This window comes from Polypterus senegalus, chromosome 18 (assembly GCF_016835505.1).
Source record: "Polypterus senegalus isolate Bchr_013 chromosome 18, ASM1683550v1, whole genome shotgun sequence".
Lineage (NCBI taxonomy): Eukaryota > Metazoa > Chordata > Cladistia > Polypteriformes > Polypteridae > Polypterus > Polypterus senegalus.
Genome location: NC_053171.1, coordinates 13,394,027 through 13,417,202, shown reverse-complemented (window position 1 = coordinate 13,417,202; position 23,176 = coordinate 13,394,027). Strand labels below are relative to the sequence as shown.

Genomic DNA, 23,176 nt, shown 5'->3' with positions numbered 1-23,176 from the left:
GAGCTACCACAGCTCTGCTGATGACACACAGCCATATTTATCAATAGCACCTGATGACCCCGACTCTGTTGTTTCACTAACACAATGTCTTACTTGTGTTTCTGAGTGGATGGAGTAGTAATTCTCTCAAACTAAATAAAGAGAAAACAGAAATTTTAGTGATTGGCAATAATGGAAACAATGAGATTATTAGAAATAAATTTGATGCATCAGGATTAAAAGTCAAGACGGAGGTAAAGAATTTAGGGGTAACTGTTGACTCTGACCTGAATTTTAAATCGCATATTTATCAGACCACTAGGACAGCATTTTTTCACTTAAGAAACATAGCAAAAGTTAGACCTCTTATATCATTGAAAGATGCTGAGAAATTAATTCACGTGTTTGTTTTCAGTCGACTACATTACTGTAACGCACTCCTCTCAGGACCACCGAAAACAGACATCAATCGACTGCAACGAGTGCAGAATGGAGCTGCTAGAATCCTAACTAGGAAAAGAAAATCTGAGCACATCTCTCCAGTTTTGATGTCACTACACTGGTTACCTGTGTCTTTCAGAATTGACTTTAAAATCCTGCTTATGGTTTATAAAGCCTTCAATAATCTGCTCCATCTTATATATCGGAGTGTCTTACGCCTTACACTCCAAATCGTAACCTCAGATCTTCAAATGAGGGTCTGCTTAGAATTCCAAAAGCTAAACTTATAAGAAGTGGTGAGGCGGGCGGCCTTCTGCTGTTATGCACCTCAAATCTGGAATACGAGCTGACCGATAGAAACTCGCCAGGCTGATACGGTGGAGCACTTTAAACAAACTGCTGAAAACACTTTACTGTAACATGGCCTTCTCATAACTTCACTTTAACTTAATCCTGATACTTGGTATGTTCAATTCATCATAATAACTATTCATGGTGGCTCTAAAATCCGTACTGACCCCTACTCTCTCTTCTGTTTCTTTTCCCGGTTTTCTGTGGTGGTGACCTGCACCATCACCACCTGATCAAAGCACCGTGATGTCCTGCATTGATGGATTAAAAGCCAGAAGTCCACATGACTGTCATCATCAAGTTCTTCCAAGAGAACCCTGAATACAAAGAGGACTGTTTCATTGATGTTAGGTAGAATGCCCAGAGGGGACTGGGTGGTCTCGTGGCCTTGGACCCCCCTGCAGATTTTATTTTTACTCTCCAGCTGTCTGGAGTTTTTTTTGTTTTTTCTGTCCTCCCTGGCCATCGGACCACCTTACTCTTGTTCTTTGTTAAATAGTGTTCTCTTATTCTAATTCTTACTTTGTCTTTTATTTCTCTTTTCTTCATCATGTAAAGCACTTTGAGCGTCATTATCTGTATGAAAATGTGCTATAGAAATAAATGTTGTTGTTGTTGTTGTTGTTGTGGGAATGTTGGACACCTTGAGGACCTTTAAGGTGGATCTGGATGAGATTTTGGAGCAGCTTTGCTAGTAGCTAAACAAACGGGCCAGATTAATGGTCTCCTCTCGTTTGTCAAATCTCTTACCACCTTAGAAAGAGAGAAGTGACCTGACAATCGGGGGACAAAAAGGAGGGCCGACCGGAGTATGAGAGCTTCTCAGAGGACACAAAGGAGTTGAACTGACCTGGAGGGCTTTGTAGAGTGAAGGTGAGCGTTCAGCAGAAGCTTTGAAGAGTTAAATCGAAAACAGACGAGACCTTGCACACCACATAGAGGAGAACTGCTACCTGACCCAACCATTTTTATTGACAAACACGGGTGTCCAGATGGTGTGTTCCAGCTCCAGATGGATCACGCTCATCAGCCTCCATGTTAAGCAGGGAAGACATGGGCTGCTGGCTCAGCCAAAAACACAGGAGGAACGATGTGGATTCCATCCAGGCTGTGGACCAGTGGTGGAGCAGCTCTTCTCCCTGGCAAAGTTTCTGGAGGGTGCATGGGAGTTTGACAATGCAGTCAACACGTCTGTTGTGGATTTGAACGAAGCATATGACCGCGTCCCTCAGCAAGTGCTATCGGAGGTGATGCAGGAATATGGAGGTAACAGGGCCGCTCTTGTGTGCTCTTCAGCAGTGTGAGCTGTCTCTGAATACTTGGCATTAAGTCAAATTTTGGTCACTGTGGGTGGGGGGGGTCCATCAAGTCCTTCACATGTCATCGCTCCTGTTTGTGGTTTTCATGGAGGGGATATCAAGGCACAGCCGAGGACATGAGGGTGTCCAGTTTGGGGAGGCTAGGACTGGCATCGTTGCTTTATTCAGATGATGTTGTCCTCTTTGTCTCTTCTGACTGTGACCTTCAGCACACAGTTGGGGGGATTCGCTGTGTCAGAGGTGGCTGGGGTGGCAACCCGGCCGGGACGCTCAGGAGGACCAGAGGAAGGCTTGCGCCTTCCCCAGACCATCTGGGGGCGACCGCCCTGGTTCCTTCGGGGACCACCCCCATGCCTTTGGAGCCCTGGACCTCAGCACTTCTGCCACACCAGGAAGTGCTGGGGGGAAGAAGAGCAGGCACACACAGGGGCGTGTCGGCGGGTGATTGCCGGAACACACCTGGAGCACATCCGGGTGATAATAAAAGGGGCCGCCTCCCTTCATTCCAGGCAAGAGTCGGGAGCGGAGTGTACTGAGCTTGCTGGAGGAGGCAAGGAGGCGGCCTGAAGAAGAGAAAGTAAGGCATTGTGTGGCCAGGACTTTGGGGGTTTTGTGGTGCACTTGTGACTAATACTATTATAAATAAACGTGTTTGTGGGTGAAATGAACGTGTCCGCCTGTCTGTGTCTGGGCCAGTCTCCACAAGTGCCAAGTGTGAAGTGGCTGGGATGCGGACCAGTGCCTCCAAGTCTGAGGTCATGGGTCTCTCTCGGAAAAGAGCTGATTGCGTTCTACAGGTGGAGTGGGGACAACAGCCCTGAGTGGAGGAGTTCAGGTATCTCAAGATCTTGTTCATGAGTGACGGAAAAAGGAAACGTGAGATCAACGAGCAGATTCGAGCAGCAGCTGACCTGCAGGCCCTGTGCCAGGGGTCTCATGTCATGTCTTTTTGTTTTGTGTTGTTCACTTCGGTGCCATTTATTTATGTCAGTATTATGCGCTTTGTTCTTTATGTTTCATCTGATCTTTAAACTGCCCTTAGTTATGTCCCGTGTGTTTTGTGGGCGGCCCCACAAGAGGCGTAGTCACCTGCCAATCACTGCCAGGAACTGCCCCCCACCCTATACATCTGGAGGGTCTCCCACAATTCCTGACGGTTCATTTCGAGTGCGCCAAGGAGTTATGGCGAGTTCTTGTGTTGCTTCTACGCTGGCACTTCTTGATAGCTCTGGACCTCTGTGCTTTGTTTTTTGACTTCGCCTCGGGATTTCTGCATTGAGACTGCGGTTGCCATGCATTGCCTTGTGTTTCAGGCAGTTCCAGTTTAAATATTGTGCTCCATGGAGCTTTCATCTGTTTAAGAGTATTTTGTGAGGATAAACATTTTATTTATATTATACTAGGGGGTGGGTGGCTCGGTGGTGCAGTGGGTAGCGCTGCTTCCTCGCAGTTAAGACACCTGGGGTTGCCTCCCTACGTGGAGTTGGCATGTTCTCCGTGTCTGCGTGGGTTTCCTCCCACAGTCCAAAGACATGCAGGTTAGGTGCATTGGTGTCCCTAGTGTGTGCTTGGTGTGTGCGCCCTGCGGTGGGCTGGCACCCTGCCCGGGTTTTGTTTCCTGCCTTGTGCCCTGTGTTGGCTGGGATCGGCTCCAGCAGACCCCGTGACCCTGTAGTTAGGATATAGCGGGTTGGATAATGGATGGATGGATACTAGAGGGCTTCGCCCCCTGCTCACTTCGCTTGCCAACCCCCCAGCCTGTGCTATGCGCCAGCAGCTTCGCGTCTCTGCCGCTCGCGTGTGTGCATTTCACTTTCACCAAATATCAGATCTTTGAATTCTCACAGATTCTTCACTACTTTTCCCTGATGGCAACACGAATTAGACGATCTACAACTCTCCGACTTAAAGTTTAAATCCAAACAATATATCAGTTTCTTTTTTGCTGTTCCATTATTTCACCGAGTAATAATTTGCATTTGTTTGCGCTAATGCGATCTTTACTATCAGTTTTTTGAGACTTTCCAATTTTCGTACTTACATTATCTCTAACCAGCTCCACATGTGTATCACATCAGAGTTTTTGAATTCTTTACGACGTTCTACTTTGTCATCTACTCTTTGTCTTTTATTTCTGGCCCCGGGCGTGGTTAAAACTCTTGGCAAGTCTCGTCTCGCGTGATGTGAAGGTATCTCTCTGAAAAAGTCACGTCTCATCTCAGGCTAAAAAGTCTCGTCTTGTTTATTATAATAGAGAGATTTATATTTTGTGTCTGTCGTTTAATCTTGCCGGGGTTTGGCGGTATATCCCCCTCCAGTGTGCATTTTTGGGAGCGTTGTCCATTGGGACTCCTTGTTCATAACACTACCAGTTCAGGGTGGTGAAGCAGGAGTGGAAACTAAAGACAAAGCACTCGGTTCACAGTTGAGGCTACATCCCCATCTTCAACTACGGTCATGAACTGCAGGTAATGGCCGATCGAATGAGAACAGAAGTGAGGATTCTTCTCTGGGTGGCAGGGTGAGAAGCTCAGCGATTCAGGAGAACCTCAGAGTAGATTCACAGCTCGTCTGCATCAAGAGTTTGGTTTGGGCATTCTGTAATGATGACCCGACATCCCCCAACCAGCCACACACACACACACACACACACACACACACACACAAGGTGGCCCCCCTAAATCTGCTCTGAGCACATCCCACCAGGTAGAGACCCTGCACCAGACCTGGGACACGCTGGAGGGATTCAATCTCTTGGCTGGCTTGGGAACGCCTGGGAGTTCCACAGGAAGAGCTGGAATCTGGTAGGTGGGGGACAGGGAAGTCTGGGCTGACTTGCTTGGCCTGCTGCCACCGTGACCCTCACCAGGAAGAGCGGCTTCAGAGAAAGAGATGAGGTTAAGCAAAATTTTGAGGAATTACTGTAATAAAGAAAGACAGAGAGAGAATTGACCGTATACAGTAAAACAGAATGCAGACTACGGACTCGACGGGACTTCAGAGCAGAAGCGAGTTCTGGTTAGACCACAGAGGTTTCACAGAGCACGTGCTGTGAGCTCTTTACAGAGTGTAGGAAAGGATGGATGAGATGATAGGACTCACCAAAATTAAAGAGACACATGACAGAACACACAAAGGACAATAATACTTTCTTAGGTTCAGAGGGGGACTTGACAGCCCCTACACAGTACAATAAGATACAAGCCTAACCAGCATGAGCCAAATTTAAGATGTCCTGCTAGATCTTCTGATGAGGTGCACAAGAGCACACGTCCTTCAATGAACAGGCTCTAAAATGCTTGGGACCTTTTAAGAACAAGACTGGCAACCTAACAGAATCATTCAACATACACAGAGCAGGATCAGGAATTCATTTGAGTAATTAAACATTATAACGTGAAAGTAGATATTAGCCGAGATCTATCACACTCATGAAGAATTAAGACAACTAGTAGCATGCATAACCTACAGGCATAGTCCTACATTGACAGAACTCCAGAACATAGTGAACGGTGAAATATACACACACACACACTGTACACCAATGTCTCGCGAGGAAGACAGTCAAGTGGCCTTCAGACAGAAAAGTCTCGTGCATCGGGGAATTGCAACACTAAGATACACACCCTTGTCTCGGTTCACGTGAAGCCTACAAAGAAACTGGACAAAATATTCGGTCCCACCGCTGCGATGACACTGCCATTTCTCACAGGTGGATCCTCTGATTGGCCGGTAAAGACTCTTGTTCCAGGTTCCACAGGAAGGTTCTGACCCGTTGGACCTCGGAGTAGAGTTCTTCTGAAGGGATTGGCACAGAGAGCTGCAGCTGAGACACCTCACTTGGCAGTATGAGAGGGGGGTGGTCCAGGAAGCTTTCAAAGATATCTAAATGAACAATGAGATGACAAGTCAAAAGATCCCTTTTGTTGTAAACACTTGGGTTTCAGTTTCCTTCCCAGAGGTGTTTGGAACAAAAGGCCTCAGCAGGAAGGATAAAGGGCAGGCCCGGCTGGGCAGTGAGGCCATATTTAAGGTAAGTTCAAGTAGACAGCAGGAGATCGGTCAGTGTGGGGAACGAAGTACGGCTAAGGTGGGTTCATTTTTTGCTTGTGTAACCTGCCACCCCAGAAATAATATTACAGGAGGTCTCAAGCAGGGCTGTCAAACTCAGTTTTATAACACTTTATACCCTCAACGCGGGCCCAACATTTTCTTTACAAACCTGACTGACAGATGTCTCTCTGCTCATGGTAATCGTATGTTCTGCCTCACGTCCCTCCTCATAAGCTTTTATTTTCTTGGATGTTGCAGCGGGTTAAGAAAGCTACCAGCAGGCACAAGCACCGAAATTAGCTTTTGAGTAAAAAAAAATGACAACAGTGCCTAAAACGGACGAGAATTTATAAGTAAGGCAAAGTCCATCTGTTAACTCCTGCGTGCGTCACGATCAGATGGCACTTGACCACGTTAGAAAATGGGTGTAAATGCACTGGTGGTGCATCACACAGACTACATGGAGAGGTGGTCAGGAGCGGGAGAGCGATCACATTTAACACAAGTGGAAATGCAAATGTGTCTTCTCTCCACGTTCAACAGTCACGTCAGAAGAAAAATCAAAAGAATGATGTTGGGTGCTGGGCGCCACAGTCAGGTGAGCTGCAGAAGGCTGGCCCAGCTTTGTCACTTGCCGAGCTTTAAAAAGTGAGAAGAGTCTGTAAAGTAGAGCTGCCTTTTCCTTCCTGTGGCACTCGTAGCAAAGTTCTTTACGGCAGTGTGGCACGTCACCTCCTTTTCACTTTTTCTTCTTGGTGTTATTTATTTCAGCTAGGGTTCCTCCTCTGAAAGGGGTTCAAATGTCCTTTTTGTTCATTTTTTTTTGTGTCGGTTGTTACAAATGTGCACCTGGGGACCATATTCTGGGCTCTGAAGAGGTAAGCAGTTCCACTCCAGAATGAGAGGGGGCGCTGACACTAACAGTATATTCTCTTTTCCTCACGGCTCCAAAAAGCTGCTGGAGGACACGGCCTAGCCCCGCCCCTTTTGGCACCAACGCTATAAAACCGAGCCGCTCCCAGAGAGTGGCATCATGGACCGACCTGGCACTTGAGGAGGGCCGAGCTCCACGTCATGTTTATTCTTGAATACAGCTGACTGAAGCCACCTTGTTTTATTGTATTTTGTTTCTGGGCCCGGATGGATGTCTTTTTCACTGAATGTAAAAAGGATGACCCTAGCTTTTGTTCACTGTAGTCTGGTCTGCTTGCTGGCCACACTACACAGTGTTACTTTGTTAATTATCAGCTTTGTTCTCCTACGTCTGTGTTATGTGCACCTTATGTCTTGTGGGTGGTTCCCCAAGAGGAGGGACCACCTACCCATCACCGCCTGCCCCCAGCCCTATAAAGGTGAGGGTTTCCCACAGTTCCTGGTGGCTCAGTTAAATACTCTAGGGAGTTTACATATTTACATATGGATGAGCAGCACGGTGGCGCAGTGGGTAGCACTGCTGCCTCACAGTTAGGAAACCCGGGTTCGCTTCCCAGGTCCTCCCTGCTTTCAGTTTGCATGTTCTCCCCGTGTCTGCGTGGGTTTCCTCCCACAGTCCAAAGACATGCAGGTTAGGTGCATTGGCGATTCTAAATTGTCCCGTGGGTGTGTGTGTGTGTGTGCCCTGTGGTGGACTGGCACCCTGCCTGGAGTTTGTTCTCTGCCTTGTGCCCTGTGTTGGCTGGGATTGGCTCCAGCAGACCCCCATGACCCTGTAGTTAAGATATAGCGGGTTGGATAATGAATGGATGGGTGTTTCTGGATTTCGTATTGGGACTGTGTTTACCTTGGATTGCCTTTGCCTTTTTGAGGAATCCCTTGTGCCTTTAGTGCTCCACGGAGCTTCTGTTTATGCATCAGAGCATTTCTGTGAAAATAAACAGGTCTGTTTTGCTTTTGCCTTTATATCAAGGCCGTGGGACGTGATGGGAAATTCCCTACCTAGTGGACATTTTGGAAAATTGCAGGGCTCTTTTTGTGCTTTTCATAACAGTTGGGTCATTATGTGAGCAGCTGGTTTCCATTCTAAACATCCAAAGCACACTTGAGACTTGAGATTTATTTTAATGCCAGGTGTAAATGTAAACCACATACGGATATGATCTCTATATGAAATGCACGTTAAAGGCCGTCCTTGAGAATACTAATGGTTGCCACAGGCCATCTATAGCATGTTTTGAATACCGAAGAAGGAGGCCACTTTAAAAAGGGCCATCTTAGGGGAGGGGGTTGATTTGTTTTCGATCCTATTTTTGTAAAAATTGATTTATTTGTATGGAATGTTGTACTATTTCAATAAAATGAATAAAATCAAATAAATAAATAAAAAGGGCCGTGGGCTTGAGTTTGACACCCCTGACCTGGTGGAAATAAAAAAGGGATTTGGCAGAAGAAAAGATTTCATTCATCTTCCTCACAGGAGCAAGCACCAGAAATGAATTAACACAATTAGGGTTAGGGTTAGGGTTAACAGAACAAGCAGATTTGGGTATTTAAGGGGCAAGAATCAGTGCCCGGGGGTCTCCTTAGCATCTGGGTGAGGCCATACAATTTAAAAAGGACGCATATAACATGGAGGTTGCAGCCCCTTTGTTCATAATCTTGGTGCTGGCATATGAAAGTAGCATATAAACGGTTGTTCCCTGAAAAAACATCTCACACCTCCGCTGCTGATGAGTGATATGACATCAGTTACCTGTTAAATGTCCTCTTTACAGAGCATCCATAAATCAAGAATCATACCTGTAGTCAAGTTTGTGCCCTCTGGTGGTGCCCATGAAGCAGGGGGCTCCCTCGCAGGTCCCAGTTTATAATGTTGGAGCAGGTGATTTAACTGCGTAGGACTTAACAAAGGATAGTCCTCTTGCAAAGTAGACCAGCTAGACTAAGGGCAAGAAGTTGAGTAGATATTAGACATTTGTGCCATCCATGCCTCTATCCACACATCCATTCCTTTTTCTTTTTACTAACAGCTGCCTATGGAAAACACAAACATCTCTCTCAAGACTAAAATCCGCCTGTACAGGTCATTAATCCTGCTGATTCTTCTATACGGATCTGAAACGTGGACTATGCTCAAATCTGAGCAGAATAAACTTGAAGTCTTCCAAATGCTTTGCTTACATCAGATCCTAGGCATTACTCTTCGAGATCAACTTCAAAACGAAATCATACTGAAGAAGTGCGATAGTCAACTGACAGTAGACGTGGACATCCCACATAAGCGATAAAAATCGTCATACAAATTGCTATGGCGAAAACGACCACTGAATTGGAAGGTGTAAAGATTAGCACCAAAAAAGAGTTGGAAAAAAAAAATTGAGGAGGACTTGAAGAACCATCAACTAAGCCTCCTGGACGCCGGTGCCGAAGACATTGCCTTGGACCGCCCAGCATGGAGAAATGTCATTAGTGAAATTCGAACCCTTGCAGCACCACAGCAATGTACATTCTACGGAAGAAACCTTGCCACGTCACCAGCTAGGGAAAAAAGAAGACGAAGAACAGTTGTTTGGTATTTTTTGTAGAGGTCTGTGAAGGAGTTAAATATGCCACCTCCACCTCTGTGAGAGATCCTTCAATGACCTACTGAGTTATTCAGTGGTGAAATCCTGCTCTACAAATCTAAAGATTACATCAGATCTAAGTAAGAGGCAATTGTTAGGAAAGGATGACGATCCTATTGATTTCTTGAAGTGGGTCGGTACTCTCCAGTACTCAGTACCAGCACTTCTGTTTTGCTGATCGCAGTACCGTTTCTTTTCTGTGTGCTGGCAGTTTTTAAAGTCAGCCAGTACACACTTTTTATTCTTTGGAATTTGTTCACTTTTTTTTTTTCAGCACTTCTCTCACCATTTCAGTACCACAATGCCACATGTGCCGAATGGTAGCTATCTCCTGAGAATAGTGGCAAAAGGGAAGTCTCCCTTACCTGCCGGTCTCCTACCTAAATCTCTCCATGTCTTAGCTTACATATGTATGATAGGGGAGGGCTAAAGAAGTTGAAGTACCTACAGTATCACCTCTTCATTGTCTAACTTCAAACATTGATAACAACACAAACTTTTCTAAGATCAAAACAAAATGTACAGACAGCAAAAAGTTAAGCAAAGATTTTGGTACACAAACAGATCTTTACAAAAGAATATTATTTAGAAAATAGTGAAAGAAAACAAACTCAATAAGAGTCTATGCTCTCAGAAATGCCAAAAGAAATAAGAAAATTGAAAGTCCTAGGTGAGGACGTCTTTGCCAAGTAGTGTAGTACCATGAACTGTTAGATGATGAAGGTTTTCTTTTCCCCTACCTGAATCAGGAGAGTCTTTGGTATACAGAGGAAGTTCACAGTGATGGACAGCTTGCGAAAGAACTCATTGGCAATATCTCCTAGTCCGGCACCTTGTAACCAGTCTAGCACAAGATCAAGGTTCGTTCGGATCTGGACAGCACGAGACCATGAGAAGAACAAATCTGAACTGGAGCCTGTTCAGAAAAGACAACATGAGGGGAACTGGTAAAGAGAAAGGCTGTAGAACATCTGTGATCAAGGAAGCACCTAAAGCCCTCACTCAACCCAAATTTAGCTATGAAAAGTATGACCTGCATGAACATTGTGGATTTCGTGTCCTGAGAGATCTAAACATTGACTGAATGAAGAAAGGATAACAGACGTACCTCTTTCCATTAGGGTGTTGAACAGGGATGCGTTACTGAAGAAGAAGAGGTAGCCAAACGTCTGAGACACAAGGTCAGGGTGCAGTTGACAGGTTCGGGTTAAATCCAGGGTTGATCTATATACCTCTAGGACTCTGGCTACTCCTGGTGGCATGGATGACAAGTCTTCATCTGGAGCATCTCCAGATGATTTACTAGAGAATGGGTTGGAATCCAGCAGTGCTGGGAGAGCCGAGTAAAGGGTCTGTTGAGAAGCATAAGAGTCAGTCAAGCTGTGGTAAGGTGGACACGTGATCAGATTGGAATATAAATCTAGACTAATGTTAGAAGCTTTCAAACCTTAGTTAGATAGTAAACACACTGCTGGAAGGTATACATGATGACGTCATCAAGCAGCGTTAAAGCCTCTGACCCCATCTCCAGGTCAGCTGACAGGGCTGGATCGCACAAGTCTGCCAATTATAATAATTCACAACATTTACACTGGAAGATCTTCCCCAACTAGGCTCTTAGTCGAGTTCCTCCTATTTAGAGGGTAGGTAACATTAAACACTTACTCTCAAACTCCCAATCCTTTTCCATATCCTGGACCTTGAGCTGAATAAAGTTGAGCAGCTCTGTAGCGTTGGACATCCAGAACATGAGTGGCTGCAGCTCGGTGGTCACAGCCTCGATGCTGAGAGTGCTTACCTCATGGCTGTCTTGCTGGCTGTTCACACGCAGAGTAGACACATATGGAAAGGAGACAATAGACAGAGAGAAGCTAAAATGTACCCACCACCTGCAGCAGCAGTTATCCTCATAAAAAGACCTTCAACCCATCTCTCCATAACACCTTTGACCATCCAATTAGAAATGCCCAATAAAGCTACTTACTTTTCCGGCTGCTTGTCTCCAATCTCCTTAATCTTCTCCTGTAACACAGACACGATGTAAAATGAACATGTAAGACAAAACTGTCATCAAAACTGGGTACTGACAACTTAACACACTGTCTGGGGACATCAATACCAGAACTGGAAGTGTCAAATTGTTTTCAGGTCCTGGACGGTGTCTCTGAAGATTCTGGGGTGGTAGGCAGGGATGAGGAGCCCCAACGGGCCAACTCAAAACCAACTCCCAGAAAGAGAGAGGTAGTGATAGTTGGGGATTCAGTCATTAGGGGGGATTAAAACACAGGTTTGCTCCAGAGACAGAGAGTCTCACACCTTGTGTGTTGCCTTCCGGGAGCACACGTGGGGGACCTCCCTGGAAGGGTGGATAGGCTCTTGGCCAGAGCAGGGGTGGATCCAGTTCACTTTGTCCATGTTGGAAAAAAAGACGTACACAAGGGTAGTCTGTCAGTTCTGCGATCCAAATTCACAGAGTTAGGTGTGAGGCTGAGAAGCAGAACTGAGAAGGTAGTCTTCTCTGTCGTTCTGCTTGTGCCACACACCAGTCCAGGTAAGACTGAGGAGATTAGAAGGCTTAACGCGTGGCTCAAATCTTGGTGCCATAAAGAAGGGTATAGGTTTATGGGGCAATTGAGACTCCTTTTGGAACTGAAGGGGCATGTTCCCCCGTGACGGGTTGCATCTGAACCGGAAGGGCACCAATGTGTTAGGGAGGTGTATGAGTAAGTTAGTCAAGGATTGTTTAAACTAGGGAATGGGTCAAGGAGTTTAGGACAGGTCAGGTTTAGAACTGTACATGGTGGAACAAACAACAGTGTAAAAATAAAAATGCATAGTAATGTAAATTCTAACCCAATGTTTAAATCTATACTAATAAAAGGCAAAGCCCTCACTCATCAATTCACTCACTGACTCACTGACTGACTCACTGACTGACTCACTGACTGACTCACTCACTCACTCACTCACTCACTCATCACTAATTCTCCAACTTCCCGTGTAGGTAGAAGGCTGAAATTTGGCAGGCTCATTCCTTACAGCTTACTTACAAAAGTTAGGCAGGTTTCATTTCGAAATTCTACGCGTAATGGTCATAACGGTCAACAACGTCCGCCATGTTGAACTTTATTATTCATGGCCCCATCTTCACGAAATTTGGTAGGCTTTCCTGCGCTTAACCGCTTACTTAAAAAAGTTAGGCAGGTTTCATTTCGAAATTCTACGCGTAACGGTCATAACTGGAACCTACTTTCGACCATATATACGGCCATAGCCTGCAGCTCGTTGCCATGTGAGGCGGAGTTGCGTCCCGCATCATCACGCCTCCCACGTAATTGAGTGCCTGCCCATATAAGGTAAATATTCACGGGTGAATATGCCCAGAGGGGACTGGGCGGTCTCGTGGTCTGGAACCCCTACAGATTTTATTTTTTTTCTCCAGCATTTGGAGTTTTTTTTTTTTTCTGTCCACCCTGGCCATCGGACCTTACTTATTCTATGTTAATTAATGTTGACTTATGTTTATTTTTTATTGTGTCTTCTATTTTTCTATTCATTTTGTAAAGCACTTTGAGCTACATTTTTTTGTATGAATATGTGCTATATAAATAAATGTTGATTGATTGATTGATTGATTGAAGGACTGTGCTTATGCAGACGAAGATGAGATGGTCAGGGTGGTGTTTGGCACAAACTCAGCGAAAGTGCGAGAGAAACTTTTAAGTGGCGGGTCTTAGCTAACATTAAATAAAGCCGTGGACATCGCAAGCTCACACAAAAGAGCGCTCACGTGAACTGACTGTGAACGCAGTACACAGACAACAAGCAAGAGCTCCAAAGAGCGCTGAGCAAAAAACGCATTACACCATTGAGAAGGCAGCAAAAGAATATGAAGCGAGTGACGCATACAAGCATATTCATAAGTGCAGCTACTGCGGAAACAAAGCACACGGTGTAAGCCGTAAGTTAATTAAATTAAGTTTATAGACAGGCTGCCGCGTGCATTTTTAAAATTGCTGGTGAAGGACTGTGCTTATGCAAACGAAGATGAGATGGTCAGGGATAGAATAGAGTTTGGCACAAACTCAGCAAAAGTGCGACAAAAAGTTTTAAGTGCCGGGTCTGAGCGAACATTAAATAATTGCTGGTGAAGGACTGTGCTTATGCAAATGAATAGAAAGCAAATGTTACGTTATTTTTTAAATGTTTCCTTTTCTTTTTCATAACTTCTTTAACACACTTCTTCTCCGCTGTCGAAACGCGGGTATTTTGCTAGTGTAACAATAAAAGGAGTAACACATTAAAAATAGCTTGCCGTAATGATAGACGTATCAAAAATTAAACAAGCGAGTTGGAGTTGTATGGGGCAGAGCATAATTACAGCCATCCATCCATCCATTTCTAACCCGCTGAATCCCAATACAGGGTCACGGGGTCTGCTGGAGCCAATCCCAGCCAACACAGGGCACAAGGGAGGAACCAATTACAGTATGATATTATAGCAATAACGGAAACCTGTCTAAATAACAAAGATGGGGACGAGTGTAACATAGAGGGGTACACGTTTCTTAGGAAGGGTTAGACAGAACAGAAAAAGACTTGGGGTCGCTGTTTATGTCAAAGAGAATTTAAACGCAGGTCCTCTTCAGTTGGACGATGAGTCCCATCTTAGTGAGGACATGTGGCTTTGCCTGAAGAGGTTTAGGGAAAGCGGCCTTATTTTAGGAGTGTGTTGTAGACCACCCAATACAGACAGTAATTTCAACACACATCTTTTTAGTAATATCAAAAAGGCAAGTTAACAGGAGGATATTATAGTCATGGGGGACTTTAACTATCCGAATATTAACTGGGATAACCTTGCAAATAGTGTAGCAGAAGAGTTTTTAGAAGTTATCAGTGACGTTTTTTTAGCTCAGTATGTTAAAGCACCACCACGAGGTGAAGCCTGCCTGGATTTAGTATTTTGTAATAACCACAATAAAATTGAGGGTGTAGAGGTGATTGAACCACTAGGGTAAAGTGGCCATAATTTCATAAAATTCTCAGTGTTTTGTAAGAGTGAAGATGCAAAGTTTAACTTTGGTAGAGCAAATTTTGAGCAAACGCAGTAAAGTCTAAGGAGGATAGACTGGGATAAGCTGTTAAGAGTGGAGAATAGTAGCAGAACAGGTTTAAAAATGTTTTTACTTGTAATGCATGACAGGTACACATCTAAGTTTGGAATTACTAGGAGATTTAAAAAGCTATGCAGTGGGGCAATAAAGAGGTAAAAAGAAGTTAAAGGAAAAACAGATGAATAAGGCGTATAAGAGTAACTCCAAGGAGAATAGAAGGGCATATGAGAACATGAGGGCAACTAAGAAGGATATTAGGGAGGATAAAAGACAGTTGGAGAGCAACAGAGCAGATAAGGCGAAAGACGACCCAAAGAACAGTCAAAGAGAATGTGAAGGGGAATTAAAAGAAACAGACAGTGAAAAAGCAGATGCTCTAAACTCACATTTTTCTAAGGACTTCACAAGTGAGGAAGTGGATAACCTCAGAGCAGTAACAGGGACTACTAAGGAGGTACTGAGGGATTTGGAGATTGTAGAGGGAGAAGTGCTGCTCAGATTAAATAAGATGAAATCAAACAAATCACCAGGAACAGATAATATTTACTCTCCAGTCCTTAAGGAGGCTAGCAAGTACAGATAGAAACCCTTGACACATATTTTTAGGAAGTCACTGCACACTGTAGAAACAATGGCAAATATTATCCCATTATAAAAAAGGGTAACCAGGCAGATCCAAGCAACCACAGGCCAGTAAGCTTAACGTGCATCAACGGAAAATTAATGGAAGGAATTATTAAGGATAAGATTGAGCAGCACATGGCAAGAACAGGAGTTAATCTGAACAGTCAGCAATGGGGTCAGAAGAGGGAGGTCGTGATTTACTAACAGGCTGGAATTCTATGAGGAGGCAACAAAAGAGCAATATCAAAGTGGAGCTTATGATATTATTTATCTGGACTTTCAGAAAGGTGCCACATGAGAGGGTGGGCATCAAACTAAAAGTAGTGGGAGTTCAGGGTGTATTGTGTAGATGGGTGCAGCTTAGGCTCAGACACAGGAATATATAACCAAACAGTCACAAGCATTACCTGGTAGGTAACAATCCAGATAATCAGATTGTGATTCAGAGGTAGGAATGTAATACTCCAATCTTTACCCTGTCAAGTAAGAGAACCGGCTGCCATGGCACAACATCAGAGGCTTCACCTCAGGAGCTGACATCCAAGGTTCAATCCCCATAAGGGACTGTGCCCCTGATGAGTCCCAATTAGGGCAAAATACGTGTGATGTACTCATTGGCAGGTGCTGTATCACACACACATATACAATATATATATATATATACTGCTCAAAAGAATTAAAGGAACACTTTTTAATCAGAGTATAGCATAAAGTCAATGAAACTTATGGGATATTAATCTGGTCAGTTAAGTAGCACAGGGGGTTGTTAATCAGTTTCAGCTGCTGTGGTGTTAATGAAATTAACAACAGATGCACTAGAGGGGCAACAATGAGATGACCCCCAAAACAGGAATGGTTTAACAGGTGGAGGCCACTGACATTTTTCCCTCCTCATCTTTTCTGACTGTTTCTTCACTAGTTTTGCATTTGGCTACAGTCAGTGTCACTACTGGTAGCATGAGGCGATACCTGGACCCTACAGAGGTTGCACAGGTAGTCCAACTTCTCCAGGATGGCACATCAATACGTGTCATTGCCAGAAGGTTTGCTGTGTCTCCCTGCACAGTCTCAAGGGCATGGAGGAGATTCTAGGAGACAAGCAGTTACTCTAGGAGAGCTGGAGAGGGCCATAGAAGGTCCATAACCCATCAGCAGGACCAGTATCTGCTCCTTTGGGCAAGGAGGAACAGGATGAGCACTGCCAGAGCCCTACAAAATGACCTCCAGCAGGCCACTGGTGTGAATGTCTCTGACCAAACAACCAGAAAGACTTCATGAGGGTGACCCAAGGGCCCCATGTCCTCTAATGGGCCCTGAGCTCACTGCCCAGCAGCATGCAGCTCGATTGGCATTCGCCATAGAATACCAGAATTGGCAGATGCACCACTGGTGCCCTGTGCTTTTACAGATGAGAGCAGGTTCACCCTGAGCACGTGACAGAAGTGAAAGGGTCTGGAGAAGCCATGGAGAACATTATGCTGCCTGTAACATCATTCAGCATGAGCAGTTTGGTGGTGGGTTAATGATTGTCTGGGGAGGCATATCCATGGAGGGTCACACAGACCGCTACAGGCTTGACAAAGGCACCTTGGCTGCCATTAGGTATCAGGATGAAATCCTTGGACCCATTGTCAGACCCTATGCTGGTACAGTGGCTCCTGGTGCACGACAATTCCTGGCCTCATGTGGTGAGAGTATGCAGGCAGTTCCTGGAGGATGAAGGAATTGATACCATTGACTGGCCACCACACTTTCCTGACCTAAATCCAATAGAACACCTCTGGGACATTATGTTTTGGTCCATCCAATGCCACCAGGTTGCACCTCAGACTGTCCAGGAGCTCAGTGATGCCCTGGTCCAGATCTGGGAGGAGATCCCCCACAACACCATCTGTCATCTCATTAGAAGCATGCACCGATGTTGTCAGGCATGTATACAAGAACACAGGGGCCATACAAAGTGCTGCATACAATTTTGAGTTGCTGCAATTAAATTTTGGCAAAATGGACTAGCCTGCCACATCATTTTTTCACTCTGATTTTTGGGGCGTCTTTGAATTCAGGGCTCTGTAGGTTGATCATTTTCATTTCCATCAAACGATGTGGCATCCTTTCGTTCCTAACACATTACCCAGTCTATATCAGTATAGATATCCAGGAGGATTTCTTTTTCCCATTGAGATCTGATGTGTTTTCAAAGTGTTCCTTTAATTTTTTTGAGCAGTATATATATATACAGTATCTCACAAAAGTGAGTACACCCCTCACATTTTTGTAAATATTATTTAATGGAGTAAAAATCATGAAATGAGAATAAAATATTTACTCTCTTACCGATTGGAGTATTCCCGTTAAACTGTGCTCGATGCACGACTTTCTTGATATTTTAGTTTAAAATTTAAAAACGGAATAACAATCTGAAAATCATTAACAACATCACATTAAAGTTTAATAAATTCTGAAAAGAATGATACCAAACACATACATTTATGTAGGTTTTAAAATAAGCCTGATTTAAAATGTGACATAAAAACATCACATAAAATCGTTGTACGTTTAGGCTTAGGATTTTATCTATACTGTATGTATATATATATATATACACACAATATTGTGGCAGACAGCCTGGACCCTTAAAGAAGGACCAGGAAAGACAACGGGCACAGGGCATTAATTTCCCTGGAGAACAAGATGGCAAAAGCCATCCCCCCAACATGCTGCAGCGGTGGCTCAGATTCCACAAGGCTTCATGGGAGTTGGAGTTCCATAAAGCCTTGTTGGGTTCTCAGGGTGCCGCCAGGCAGTGCCGCAGCGATCGCGGAGCCCAACTTGTTCCAGTCCACACTAATGGGCCATAGGAAGTACACCCAGATGCCTGTTTATAACCTGTGCCTGTTGTGCTTTGTACTGTGCTGTGCAGGTGGGAAACAGTTTGGGCAGCATTTCCCACAGCAGAATAAAAAGGCTGTGTATGAAAGAACGAGCTAAATTCCCCCTGCGGGCTACAATATATACAGTATGTATATTTTATACAAGAAAAAGGTCTCATAAACACTGAACAAATGCAGACTTGACATTTTATGTAGCCCCGCTACACTACTGCGTCGTCTTTGTTTTCACCTTTAATCCACAAAACCCACGTGTTTTAACCCCCTCATAACGGAGACATTTGAAAACGCCCTGCAGAGCTGTGAACTCGTGCAAACGCTTGTTTGGCTCTGCAGTGTGGATGGGTGAAAACATACTGTAGACTTTTGAAAAAGCAGACTCTAATTGCACTTGGGTGTGTTTGTGCTTATTACGTAGTCCTTCCCTGACTGGATCTTATGTATTACAATGTCTCATTCCTTGACCAGTCAGTCATCATGGAAGAAACACAGAAATGATCATGGAGAATACCCCACCCCTGATTCAATGAAACGATTGAGTATCCAGGTGTCAAAATGGCCGAGGGGGGTTAATGTAGCAATCAAGTCTCATGACAAAATTCACGCTGCATTAAATGACCTGAGGTCTGTGCGCTGAATTTTTTAAAGTATGATCAGCTGTCTGTTAAGGAGCTACATCACCCTGGGGCCTACTTCTGGATGTTAATCAAGCCTTGGATTTCTGCATGTTTGGTGTTTTAGTGTGGGTGAGGATCTTTATTAGAAAATGATCTTGTGAATGGAAAACGGGCGGCGTGGTGGCGCAGTGGTAGCGCTGCTGCCACGCAGTTAGGAGACCCGGGTTCGCTTCCCGGGTTCTCCCTGCGTGAAGTTTGCATGTTCTCCCCGTGTGTGCGTGGGTTTCCTCCGGGCGCTCCGGTTTCCTCCCACAGTCCAAAGACACGCTGGTTAGGTGGATTGGCGATTCTAAATTGGCCTTGGTGTGTAGGTGTGCTTGTGTGTGTCCTGCGGTGGGTTGGCACCCTGCTTGGGGATTGGTTCCTGCCTTGTGTTGGCTGGGATTGGCTCCAGCAGACCCCCGTGACCCTGTGTTCGGATTCAGCGGGTTGGAAAATGGATGGATGGATGAATGGAAAACGTTTAAAATGAAAACGGCATTTTAAGATTTATCAGTGTTAGTGCAGAGTAAGTCTAATAAAGAGTTGCACGATGATTCGGTGGCGAGGACTCAGTCTGTGAGCTTGTGGTTTTATATAACGCCATTCTGAGGAATACACAATAATCGGAATTGTCCACAATAATCAGTCCAGCATAGTTGGCAGACACTTTTTTTTATCTCTCTCCGGGACTCTTAAAAGACCACCGAACCAATATAATCCACTCCAACCTTGGTGTGTTTCTCCTTTCCCATTGACTTTAATGCATTTCACCAAGTCCAGCGGAGTTCCCAAATATTTCCACATTCTTGCCAAAGTTGCAGCGAAGTGAATTCCACGGCCGGCGGGTGATCATCTCTAGTGGGGACTAAACTGGCAACCTTATGGCGTACAATTCACAACTTTAGCCACTAGGGGGCCATACTTGTGTTAACTATTAGTGTGCAACCACAAAGCCTCTTATGCATATGCAACGGGCATACCTATTCAATTTTTAACCATTGGATGCTCATTATATATATATGTATATACATATATACGAGGTGTGGCAGAAAAGTAATAAGACTGATTTTTTATTTACCAAAGTTTTTATTTTTTTCAAACATCAATGTTATCTCCTTCAAAGTAGTTTCCTTGGGCAGCTACACACCGATGGAGACGTTGTTCCCACTGTTGGTAGCAGTGCTGGAAGTCTTCAACCAGTATGGTCTTCAGCATGTCCGTTACACTCTTTTGGATGTTTTCTAAAGTCCCCAAATGACGTCCTTTGAGGACATTTTTCAGTTTAGGAAAAAGTCACACGGGCTGAGGTCAGGTGAATAAGGGGACTGGGGAACCACAGGAATGCCTTTTGAGGTCAAAAATTCTGTTATAAAGAGGGCAGTTTTTGGGCACCATTTTGGCACAGTCCTTTCGCATGTGCAAATGTTCAGTCAAAATTTGATGAACGGTAAATCTGTTCAAATTTAATTGTTCACTCAACATTCTTAATGTTAAACGACGGTCTGATCTCACAAGAGTGTTCACACGTTCAATGTTTTCATTGGTTTTCGAAGTTGAAGGCCTCTCTGAAAAACTTGAGCTCGGGATAAAGAATGTTCCCCATAGGCCTGTTTTAACTTTTCAAACGTCACACTTGCCGATAATCCAAGCTTAACACAAAATTTAATGGCACAATGTTGCTCCAAATTCCGCTGTTATTTTTGCGTGACGCACAACCAAAAACACAACTTCGCTAATAGCAGTCACAAAAATCACGAGTTAACGGAAGGAGTTGAAACTCGCACTGAGCTATGGGAGGGACTGATACACGTGCTCTATCAAGGACAACAGCGCGCGTTACAGATCGCTTGCAGTGTTGCCAGTCTCATTACTTTTCTGCCACACCGTATATATATATATATATATATATATATATATATATATATATATATATATATATATATATATATATATATATATATATATATATATATATATATATATATATAGCAAAAATGCCCGCGCTTCGCAGTGGTGAATTACTGCCCTAAAAGTTTTATTAAGAAGAAAATTAAGCCTTTTTAAACTGAGGGAAAATATACCAATAATTATTTGTTCAGGATCTCTTTGTATACCACGTTGTCAGTTTGGCCCTCCGGTTGTAATATGACCAAGGTGTGCGCTGAGCTTACTCTTGAGCATGTAACGTACAGTTGGCCATGTGAACAGTAATCTTGTCTCAAATCTCACAGCTTGGATTGCTGCTGTCATAATCGGTTTGAGTTTCATGGTTTGTTTCAATTACGACAGTATTTGTAGGACTTGTGCTGAAGTGACATTCGGCATCCGTCAAGCGTTGTAAGCATACAACCAGTTTCATCGATAACTTCACATCCAGCTTTTGAGAGTTTAAACATTCATAAACATCAAAGTGTCCACTACTGAAATCGTCACCTGTGAGTCTAAGATGTTTAAGAGGCACTGGCGGTTGTCCAAAGGTGTAAAATATTTGGCCATTTCGGTACACTTGAAAGCGACAACTGAACAATTCAGCGGCAGCCATCAACTCACATGCAGATCCATAGGTGAAGGGCTTAAGCATTTCACTCTTCTAGTGCTCCTGTGTAGTCTAATTATCTCCTGTACCGTCATCAGTCCACACCTTGAACTTGTCCCAGTCATTCAATACATAAGACACAATGGATATCAAGAGTGAGCCTGATATGGCCGTGCAATATGTAACACAGAGAATGAAAAAGGCAGGTGCCATCTCCGGGCATGGAAACCACTCGGTAAGTGACAGTTCTTTGATCGATGGTGATCACCTCAATAGACATGTTAATGGGGTACGGTTGGAATGATAAAGGAAATGGGTACCTGAACAATGTAAAGTAAGTCTAAAATACCTACACAATAACTATAATCGTAATAAATGAACAATAAAACAGCGGAGAAGCCGTGGATTAAATAAAAAGGCTATAGTTATCAACAGGGAGACGTGAATCCCGTGGCGAAGCAAGGAAGGGAATGTAGAGACCGGAGCGACGGATGGCCTTATATAGGCAAACGGCCAACAACATGTGAGGCGTTGGGATGGGGGACCCAACGCCACCTCACATGGTGACCGAGCTGCAGGCTATGGACGTATATATGTACGTAAGTAGGATTCAGTTAGCGTTGGGAACCCGCGTACCAAATTTCTTGAAGATGGGCCCATAAGTAACAAAGACTGTTGAAAAGTTCAATATGGCGGCCGACAGTGGCGTCATACCACCGAAATAAGTATGTACATTGGTTTCGGTTAGCGCAGGGAAGCCGCCTACCAAATTTCGTGAAGATGGGGCCATGAATAAGAAAGTTCAACATGGTGGACGTTGTCGACCGTTATGACCATTACACGTAGAATTTCGAAATGAAACCTGCTTTACTTTTGTAAGTAAGCTGTAAGGAATGAGCCTGCCAAATTTCAGCCTTCTACCTACACGGGAAGTTGGAGAATAAGTGACGTTTGGAAAATTAAATATGGCGGCCGACAGTGGCGTCATACCACCGAAATAAGTACGTACATCGGTTTCGGTTAGCGCAGGGAAGCCACCTACCAAATTTCGTGAAGATGGGGCCATAAATAAGAAAGTTTAACATGGTGGACGTTATCGACCGTTATGACCGTTACGTGTAGAATTTCGAAATGAAACCTGCTTAACTTTTGTATGTAAGCTGTAAGGAATAAACCTGCCAAATTTCAGCCTTCTAACCACATGGGAAGTTGGAGAATTAGTGATGAGTCAGTCAGTCAGTGAGTCAGTCAGTGAGTCAGTGAGGGCTTTGCATTTTATTAGTATACTAGCAAAATACCCACGCTTCGCAGCGGCGAAGTACTGCATTAAATTTTTATTAAGAAGAAAATTAAACCTTTTTAAACTGAAGGAAAATATGCCAATAATTATCTGTGTAACCAATTGACATTTTTTGCGTTAATTCGTTTGACTTTTATCATTTCTCGTTGCTAGGATTGCCCGTATACTCATTTTTTTCTGTTGATAACCCTTCGGGATTAAATTTTTCAGCAAGATTTGGACATAATACATCTTCTTTAATTGGGAACTTAAAGTGAGGAAAACGTTAAAATTTATAAGAGCTGAGAGCACAGGAACTGAGTCTGTCAAAAGCATTCACACGAATGAGAGGTGAGAGGACTGTGTGCGT

At 44.1% G+C, this 23,176-nt stretch overlaps 1 protein-coding gene across 1 annotated transcript in view; it reads right to left on the bottom strand.

The window, feature by feature from the left end:
• Positions 1-5,222: 5,222 nt before the first annotated feature.
• Positions 5,223-23,176, bottom strand: part of rasip1 (Ras interacting protein 1) — a 62,664-nt gene continuing 44,710 nt past the window's right edge. Inside the window, exons 9-15 of the mRNA XM_039741442.1 lie at positions 11,688-11,725; positions 11,369-11,520; positions 11,151-11,263; positions 10,812-11,055; positions 10,444-10,619; positions 8,880-9,021; positions 5,223-5,975 (exon numbers count right to left, since the gene is read on the bottom strand). Of these exons, the coding sequence (XP_039597376.1) occupies positions 5,797-5,975; positions 8,880-9,021; positions 10,444-10,619; positions 10,812-11,055; positions 11,151-11,263; positions 11,369-11,520; positions 11,688-11,725 (1,044 nt within the window). The 3' untranslated portion in view covers positions 5,223-5,796. The remainder of the gene's footprint in view (positions 5,976-8,879; positions 9,022-10,443; positions 10,620-10,811; positions 11,056-11,150; positions 11,264-11,368; positions 11,521-11,687; positions 11,726-23,176) is intronic.